The 10,377-nt window shown below is 41.0% G+C and overlaps 1 protein-coding gene across 1 annotated transcript in view; it reads right to left on the bottom strand.

Moving 5' to 3' along the window:
- The window catches only part of CLTC (clathrin heavy chain), a 53,984-nt gene extending 43,607 nt beyond the window's left edge, over positions 1-10,377 (bottom strand). Inside the window, exon 1 of the mRNA XM_044993635.1 lies at positions 10,162-10,377. Coding sequence (XP_044849570.1) covers positions 10,162-10,203 — 42 coding nt within the window. The 5' untranslated portion in view covers positions 10,204-10,377. The remainder of the gene's footprint in view (positions 1-10,161) is intronic.

Genomic DNA, 10,377 nt, shown 5'->3' on the forward strand with positions numbered 1-10,377 from the left:
GTTGACGTAGCTTAGGTCAACCTTTTGCAGTGTCTACATTGCACTGGCTTGACAGGAGAGTTTCTCCCCCATCAACTTACCTTATGCTTCTCATTCTGATGGAGTACTGGAGTCGACAGGAGAGCGATTGGTGGTTGATTTAGTGGGTCTTCACTAGACCTGCTAAATCAACCCCCAGTGGATCAATTGCCAGGCATCTATCCCCCAGTAAGTGGAGACAAACCCTTAGTAGTGGGGGAGAGACCGACCAAGTCCAGCTTGCAACCAGTGAACAGGAAGAGCCAGAAGTTTATAAGGCCTAGTAAGCTGAGGAGATGGACTGATGAAGCAGACTACAAGCTTCCCTAGTACATTGTGTGTAGGCAGACTATTCTTAGCTGAACCAAAACAACTATCAACCCCATAGAGGTAGGCCTGCTTTCTAGATTTAAAAGATTTTTTAGGCTAGTCAGGTACCAAGTGGGCTCACCACATTAAAAGCCTTCATATGCGGACCCCAGTTAGCACAAGAGACCAATGCATTGCTTGGCAATGCCAGTTTGAAACTTCCTGCAACTTCTGCTCTAAGTTCAGAGACCAAGTAAAATCTCATATTGGACCAACTTCTGTTGGTGACAGACAAGTGTTCAAGGCACAGAGCTCTTCAGACCTGAAGAGCTCTGAGAGACTCAAAAGCTTGTCTCACCAACAGAAGTTGGTCCAATATGAGATTTTACTTCACCCACCTTGTCTCTAAACTGCTAAACCTCTTCAAACATGCAGACACAGCTTCTCACACAGAAAATGTTACTGCCTACATTGAGTCATTAAGATTTAATCTTATGTAGGCTGGGACAAATTTTAACCACTACAAGATGACCCAAGAGAAAATCCTATTTTAAGAACGAACAACTATGATGCAAAAATGATTATGCCATCTTTGGTCTGGTGGTTGATTTTAAAGTTGATTTTGGGGGCATATCAGGAACCTTTTCTTCACACGTTAGTTTAGTTCAGCACAACACAAGTTATTAACACAATGTGAAAAGGAGGTGGCCATGAAGAGTGAATGGATCTCTGGTCCTGTCTTCATCTACAGCAGCCCAACTGCAGCACTGTATGAGAGAGCTTCTCCCATCAGCATAGTTAATCCACCCAGAGGTGGTAGCAATGTTGATGGGAGAATCTACACCATGGGGGGGGGGGGTCAGTTATACTGATATAGGTCTGTAGTGTAGACCTGGCCTTAGTTTGCAGTAAGACACCTGAGAGAGTCTCCAGTAGTCCCCATTTAAAAGGGGACCTCCATGGCAGAGTATCTAGCTATAGACCAGTCACAAGAATCTTCAGTTATTTATGACAGAAGCTGCAAGAAACTTTCCAATTCAGTCTACCTTGGAACTTAACACAGATGCCCATGCTAATAGGTGCTAAGTGCCTACCCAAATTACAAGGGACACACATGAGACAAGATGGTTGAGGTAATATCTTTTATGGGGACCAGCTTCTGTTGGTGAAAGACAAGCTTTTAAGCTTACATAGAGCTCTTCTTCAGGTATAGTGTTTATTGCTATGCTTTTTAGTAGGGAAAACTTATTTCAGTCTTACTTTCCATGACGTTAGACCCCTGCTGGTAACTAACATTAAAACTGTACCCTGCAACAAGATACACTTGTTCAGTTAATGATTATTGAATGTACCTAGAAGTAATTTTCCTGGTTTTTTAAAATACCTGTCAAATCTACAATGAAACTTAACCCACTATTGTTATAAGCAACTCTGGAGATTACTGTTATCAAATGAGAAAAAAAGTTCACTTTGTGCAGATTCAGGATCATTTCCCATTTGTCAGCAGGTAAATTCAGAGGCTGAGACAGTATTTGAAGTTATCTTGAAAAACAGTAAACTTAGTGTGACGGTAATATCCCACCAGAGGGAAGGGAGCATTTTTAAATGTTATTACACTACACTGGAAAACTCAAATCTGTTGCATTTGTTTTGTGGCTTCCAGGGGAAGCATTAGGAAAAGAATGAAGGTTAGCCTAATTTAGCCATTAGATAGTCACTTCAGAAACTAAATATGGGTTGTGAAAAATTACTTCACAGCTTAAATTTTATAGGACATCTTGCCAACTCTGAAAGTATAACCAATGATGATCTCCAATGCTGCTGGTATTTCATAAAGTAGTTATAGAAACAAAGCCATCACAAAGTTATAATGCTGCTTCATAAAGTTCTGGCAAGAGCAACTGCTGTTCCGCATGCAGTCTGAAGCTAACTTCAAGTTTTTAAAAACAGAACTGAAGGTTGGAGAGTTCAGCTAAATTGTATGGTGTACCTAAAGCCATTAATTTTAGATTATGGCTTCATCTGAATGCACTATTGTATGAGCAACAGCCATGGTAAGTGAAAACTATTCAGTAGTAATAAGTATGACAGCCTTTACTGTGATGGACAAAGCAAGTATCTTGAACAGTTTACCACACAAAAAAAAACCACCCCTCATTTGTGTTAGTATATAATGACGAAACCTGATGAAAAATGTGCTGACAGCAGTAACTGTTGCATCCTTCCTGAAAGGCCTGCTTTCTTAGACAATTTGCTGAGCTTTCATCAAGCTTTCCCTGCTCCCCTAGGGCACAAAAATGCTGAGAATGCAGTATTTCCTAGCATCACTGAACAACAGGATATAAGCCATTGTTCTTACAGTGAGAAATACCCCTCACCCCCCAAAAAACTGGTTTATCTACAGGACTAGGAAGCCAAACAGCCCTGGGAACTGAAAGATTTGTAATAACCTCTTTGTTTTATAGATTTTAAATTTTCCTAAGGAAAGTGTTACCCTGACTAATTATTGTAAGTGTCATATGCCAATTCACATTGTAGATTAGACCACAACACTGAAAATACAAGAGACAGGCTTAAGGAAGCCTTGCTGGCACTTGTTTATCTTGTGCTGCTTGAGAGTTTCAGCTTTACTCCCTTATGTTACAGAAGGTTTAACTATCTGTGCTGGCATTTGCCAGAATGTAGCTTTGGAGCAATTCTTGTTTTAAGAGATAGGTGCTACACTGTTGTCTGTTACCAGCACAGTTAGAAACTGTTTTGGAGTTGCATAAAAGCATAATGTCACATTTTTCAAACACTCCTGGGACTCACACACTAAGTTTTAGTCATACAGAATGGACAGTCTTGTGTTGCATTTGCTGTTTCTCCACTAGCATTTGGGCAAGTCAATGGGGGGAGGGGGAGAAGGGGGGCACACAATCACAGAAGTTAAGGAGTCTTAAGAGCACTCTCAGAAAACTTGCTAACAGCTGAAGCTTCCTTGTGCTAGGATATCTATGAGCTGCCTCAGCAAATCAGAAGGGACTGTTATCAAACCGCAAAACTAATTATGTATTCAGGACGCAAGTAACTTGTCCAAATTCTAAGTTAATATGTTGGTAGGCTGTATAAGCTAAAAAGCTTAAATATTTAAAGTGTTATTTCCAAGATTACAACAGCATACAGACAGTTGTGAAGTAACCATTTACATGACTCAGCTCTGTCCTTGTCATTTTCAAGGCTCCCTTAAGTCCCTTCTGTAAGTTCATACAGCTACAGTACAAGCTTGAGATCCTAAATAAGATGGCAAAACAGGAAATTCAAAGTCAAGATCTAGCTCATGCTACTATAGCAATTGTTATGGCTCCACTCCTACAGCACCATATCTCCCATTCTCACTGTTGCCTTTCATATTGGAGATGGTGTTTCAGCTGGAGCTTATCCAGCTTGTTTTAGTACATACAGAGGGTATAGGTCATTTGAAATTCACATATGCACACTGAGAACAAGTTTAGTCCTCTGCCACTACTGCTCAACTTTCCAATGTGGAGTTTTTCAGATGAACTGTAGGCTTCCTTCCCAGCTGCACTGCTAGACATTCACCTATTTAGAACAGGCACAGTTTTGCTACATTACTCCATTATAAGGCAGTTTACAATATTTTTGGAGGCTAAGCTATACAAAGGTTTTGGCAACTTTCAAAATGTTGATTTAATTAATAGGAAACTCTATTGCATTAGATCAGAAACATGCAAGCACTTAGGCTCTAGTTTTCAGTTAGCTTGTCTACTTATAAATCCACCTGCTAAAGTAATGAAAGCACACACCCATGTTCAATAGTGATTTAAAATGCTCTTCCCAAATAAGTCAATATTCATACTTGTCCAATGTTACTTAGAAGTAACCCACAAAGCTTTGAGTGATTCTGAAAGCAAAGTATTATGGTGCTTCAAAGTGAAGAGCAAATTCACATCTGGGGAGAGACCACCACAAGTTTTAATTATGCTTAAATTAAAAAAACCCACAAGCTTAGAGTTTCAGCCCCAATTTTCAGTTTTGTAGCAAATAACCTGACAGCAGTAATATACAATACAGTGTCCTCATTTAACTTGTCAGTTGCATTACTTGACAATGCTATATAGTTGGACTAATTAGCTTAAAGACTCAGTAAAATAAAGATGAAAAGTAAACTTGTTAACAAACAGATACTATTTTAACCACAATTCTCTTCAGGCCAGTATTTCTGAATGACATCACACACACACACCACACACCCCTATTTATATTTATATTTAAAATAGATCAATCACCCTCCAAAACATTTGACTGTTAATACCAGTATTAAAGGTTAAAGTGTTGAGTACTATTACCCCAGCATGTCCTTTACAGTACTAACCCAATATCTAGTAGAGGAACGTTCATTAAGAAAGGTCTAATTGTTTCACTTTCCTTCGTAGACAGCATGTTAGTCAAGAACTGAAACCAATCAATTCCTCTATGAATGGTAACAAGGGCACATGTCATTTAAGGACGCTTTGATAGATTCACAGTGTTACATGAACATGTTCCCCCCCCCCCCCCACTCTATCTTCCAATTTCTGATAAATCAGTTACAAACCTCACTGGCTAATTACTTTGAGACCCACTACACTTTACTTGTTTTTATTCTGCAAATAAGTTTAGGCAGAGTCTTTTGACAGTTAAATTTTAGATTAACTAGTGAATGAGGTGCACAGTATATTCTGTAATAAAGTCTTAGAAATATAAAGCCTTGCTCCTGCAGCTATTTATCTTGACACTGGGAGAGGCAGCCTGTTGGTATATGTGGATGAGCATGGCTCCACTACATAATCACCAACATCAGTCAGAAGTAATACTGCAAGAAGCTTATTTAAATATTGTGTACAAATAATTTACACTTACATCATAATGCAATTTGATCATTGGTTTTACTACTGATAAATCTCAGGATCATTTAAAGCCCAACTCCTATTTAATTGTCGCTGGTTGCTAATCCACTGGCATAGCTAGAACACAAAAACTTACACTTTCAGAACATGCTTCAATGAATCGCCGGACACCACCAGTGTGCAGGTGCTTGACAGTACCTAAGTATCTAGACCAATGACCACAGCATTCTGTTAATATTTTGGTCCCCCACCCCCAGAGATCAGGAGTTGAGTGTTGTCAGAAAGTTACACCTTTGTCTTCTGGTAGAAGTCCCTTGTGCGCGAAGTATTTCTGAAAACTATTTTTATCTAAAATACTCTTAAGAGCACATAAGAAATTAGGCTGTGCACTTCAAATGCTCATAAAGCCATTTATTTTGGCTCACAGGTCACAGTACTATAGACTGCAACAAAAAAATCGCTCCCAGTAATAGAAGTGGCCACTGATGTGAACATTTGGTAATTCATAGTGAGCTGTTATTCTGACAGTCTTCTCTGGGCGGAAGTGACCCCAATACCACAAGCCTTTTTAAGATGTATTAAAGCAATGCTGCTAGTACACCTACTGCCGTGGCATTCACTAGATTACTACTACATATCCAGGCTAGGGAAGGGAGGCATTAATATTAGTCATTCCACATTAGGCTAGTACTAGCACCCAGATTTTCAGGAGCGCTCAGTATTTTGAGGGTTGAACTTTTTGAAAGATCTTGCCCTAGAGGTCTATCAAATTGCTTGTTCAATCCTATTCACAGAAGTTCTATCAGCAAATGCAATTTTTAAAATCTTATCTAAAAAAAGATTTTAATCATCTAAAATCAGTAAGACAGCTTGATGGGGAGGAAAGAGGATTAGAATAGTTTCAACAGGGCAGGAATACAGGATGTTCAATTGAAAGCCTTAGGATTTCTACTGACTTTCAGTATCACTCATTGAATCTCTTCAGATATGTATGTCATAAGGTATAACCTGTATACACAGTATGTTAGTACATTTGTAAAGAATGTACTATACATTTATATTTAGCCACTACAGGGGGGGGGGCATTTGATAGCTGTCCATTAGAGCTCCAGGAACAGGGCTAAGAGGAGTCCTGATGCACACTGAACTCAGAATCACATGCATCTGACAAGTGGGTATTCACCCATGAAAGCTTATGCTCCAATATGCCTGTAAGGTGCCACAGGACTCTGTTGCTTTTTACAGATCCAGACTGACATGGCTACCCCGCTGATACTTGAACGCCGAATGTTTCACTTTGTTGGTTTCCACACTTGAACATTTTCTGCATGCAAGATTTAGGCTAGTGAAACAACTATGCATTAGGAGAGCCATGAAATTAACTTCATCCTTGCCATCTGTATATCCACTCTCTCAAGGAAGAACTGGGAAGCCAATCAATTTTTGCATCCATAATGAAGACTTCAGTTTGAACTATAATATGTACTCCCAGAAAGTCAGTTATAATGCATTAATCACAATTTGAGTATAGTGCCCTCCAAGTAGCTTTTGGCTTGTAAAAGAGATTTGCTCCTGTCACAATGGACTGCCACAGAAGGCATTAATGGCCTTGTCCCATCCACACCAGCTAATCAGATATGCTAGCTGAGACAGCCATCTTAATTTTCAGAAAATGCTCATTCTCCAATGAGAATCAGAATCTCAGTGTATGAGGATACTGGCTACTGACTAAATGGTGATAAGGTTTTACCTGAAAGTTTATCATACTGATCTTTAGACATGTCTGAAGCTACTTTGCTACTTCTGAATTGGATGGTGGTTGTTCTATCCAGATCCATGGTGCCAGCCACCATAAAGGCAAGCATGCTATACATTTTAAAGCTTTACAAGTGCATTTTGCTAGTCTATTACCAGAGCCATATTACCAAAGGTTGTTGCCAGGTACATGATTTCCCACTGTATCCTAACCAGAAAGATTTCTCCCTCCTCCCCTAATATAACATTTTGGATTTATCAAGTTGATTTTTCAAATGAATAGAAGTATTTTAGTATGTGAAATATGATGCTTAGAGACTGTACCCCACCAAAACTGTTTGAAGGTCATACCTGGGAATGTGTGGAGCAACTTTACTTAATTCAAGAAGTTTTGTTTCTAGAGTTTGAAAACAGTATTTGCAAACAATTCAACACTAAGAAAAGTTGACAGGTTTCAGGAGTTCCCTCTGATTTTTTGGCTCCTATCACAAAGGATATTGGTTAAGTGTAGAATAAGAAACCCCCCAATATAAGCACAATACAAGGCAACTCAACTAAGTTTTGGGAAAATTTTTAGACTGATCAATAATGTTTGAAGTTCAGGAATGAGAAAGTTAAACAGCTACAGGAAACCATTTAGTAGTATCTCAAAGATGATACACAAGACTTCTTGTGTACCCAGATACTATGGCTAGCTATTCAACTGAATGCACAAGTGCAGTTTGCAAGTATAATTGTAGAAGCTATATATTTAAGGATAGGGATCAATTTTTGGACTGAACAGTTCAGCTCTAGAGTAGCATACTGGCACGAAACCCAGTTAAGAGTTCTTAACATGAGCAGGTAGGTTTCATTTGTCACTATAGTGGGATGGTGGGTCACATGCAGAGTTTGCATCTTAAATAATATATTAGAGATCCATTTTCTACAATAGCTTAATACAGGCTGATCTACCTGGCACATGAGAAGTTATTCCAACTTGTTCCCCCCCCCTCCCCCCAACACACACACAGTCCTTCCTACATATTGAGTTTGAACCAATCCAGTCATTTATAATGACATTTCTGCCTTTAATTAGAAAGGCAATTCCATTGGTCAAAGAGTATTTTAAAATAATTCTAGTGTAAAATTGAGATGCACACTCAATGATTTAAGTGCTAACTTGACTTAGTCCATGAGTTTGCACAGGGCTTAAGTTATTTTTCCATAGGTTTTAAAAAAAAAAAAGGTCAGAAAAAGTAGTTCTCAGCTGGTTGACTTGGAATTTGAGTGCACTTTGTCTACTCAGTTGGTTTCCCCATTTGTTTTTCTTGCTGTGTAAGTGATCACTTTCAGATAGTGAAAGTGACTGTAAAACCTCAGATTAGAGGGACCTGGGGACAATTCTTGAACTGACAGGGCTTCAGTTGCCAGTGTTCCTTTGAAAAGTAACTAGAAATGAAACAAATGTAGTCGTTCTAGGTTTGACTGAGTCAGTTGCTTCAAAAAAAAATAGTATGGATCTCTCCGTATCCCCAACTTGGATGTGCAAACTTAGATGTTTCCTTCCATTTAAGGAATAGCCAAATTATGAGGAAAACACCCCCCCACATACCCCCCAAATTTGACAAGGCTTCAGAAAGCTAGTAGTGCCAGCTCAGTCATTACTGAGAGCCAAACCCACCATACAAGGCAAATCTGAGAAATATTTTGTTGAACAGTATAATTTTGTGCAGTCTCCTTCACAAGTTCTTTGGCATGAAGGCAAATCACTACATGACAAAGGTTGGGGGTGCAGTCAGCCTTCCATTACAACAGGATTCCCCTAGACCCCTCCCTACATTTGTTACTCCAAAACATGTTGTGTTGAAATTGTTAGATCTTAGTGTTTCAGTACCAGGGCATATGCTAAACTTCAGTTCATTAGCACATTATGTAGTCTATCTATAGCACATAACAGAATAATCTCTGAAGAATATTATGGCTCTTTAAGAGACCCTTTTAACCTAGAGGTTATTTTAATACACTCAAATTACTGCTTATCAGACAGAAATCTACATGTAAAGTTACTTTTATCAGAGACCATTTGATACTATATTAACAGGGAGGACAAAATGTAGCTTATGCATTTATTGCCCTATGCTGCCACAGCTATATACTGCTGTAACTTCCATGGTATTAGTAATTGCATGGTTCTTCCTGGCACAAGATTAGAAGCTAGTTCTCTACAAGGAAATGAGATTAATGCACTACTGCAATGAGTGAGATTACACTTTACAGAACCATTATCACCACCACTACAGAAAGATAACATTCCCATCCATGTTTCACATCTAAATAGACAACACCACAAAGTTTATTTGTATTATGTCATCCATTTTGTAAAGCTCCTGCAAAACAAAGTTTAGCAGTTTCACTTGGTTTTAACCCAGAGAGAGACTTGCTCCTAATATGGAAAGAGGAACTAAGGCACAGAGGGAATCTTCTCAGTTTACCCCTCCCAGGACACTGCACCGCCCAGCAGGTGCTACTGTAGGCCTAGGCCCAGACCCAGCCTCACCCACAAAACAGGCTGAAGTACACTACTTCACACAGCGAAAAGGAGACACTGGAACAGAATCACAGTAAGGAGAAAACCAACTGCTCTGTTTCCATGGGATCTTTACGCACATGCTGGACCTTGGACTTTAATCAGGCACATATATTTTTATGTCACTAAAACATGTACCACCTTTAAGAAAATAAAAGGCAATAAGGGCCTGAGAGCGATTTGGCCACGGGCAGCTAACAGACTGTTCGGAGGAAGGGACAAACTCACGAGGTCTAAGGGAAGATTCAGCATCCCTGGGTGCCAATAAAGCCAATCCCCGGGCCGGGGGGGAGTCAAGGCAGCTATGTAGTAGGGAGGCACCCCCACCACTCTCACGCTGCAGGAGAAGGTACCCACTGGAGCCCCGGGGTTGCTGGTGCAGAAGGAGGGGGGGACTGAGGCCGGCTCTGCCGCTCAGGGGCTGCCCTCCCACGCTCCTCCCGCTGCAGGTGCGGCTGGAAGCGGAGGGAGCGCTGGAGCCAGAGCCCCGCAGCGCATCCCTCCCCTGACAGGAGCGGAGCGGAAGGCCGAGCCCTACAGACAGGGCAGCTCCCGGCGCGACCTGAGCCGTGGGGGGGCCCGTCATCCCCACAGGCGGGCTCCCCTCAGCGCCCCCCTCACCTGGAGATGCTCCTGGAACCGGATGGGCAGGATCTGGGCCATGGCGGCAGCGGCGGCGGGTGGGGGCTCCAGCCCGAGACCGGACCGGGGAGTCTCCTCAGGGGCTCCGGGGGTGAAGGGAGGCCGGGGCGCAGAACCGCAATGGCGGAACGGGCCAGGAAGGGAGCGAGCGAGCCGTTCGATCCGGAAACGGCCCCTGCTGGCGGAGCGATACAC

This window comes from Mauremys mutica, chromosome 19 (assembly GCF_020497125.1).
Source record: "Mauremys mutica isolate MM-2020 ecotype Southern chromosome 19, ASM2049712v1, whole genome shotgun sequence".
NCBI classification, from domain to species: domain Eukaryota; kingdom Metazoa; phylum Chordata; order Testudines; family Geoemydidae; genus Mauremys; species Mauremys mutica.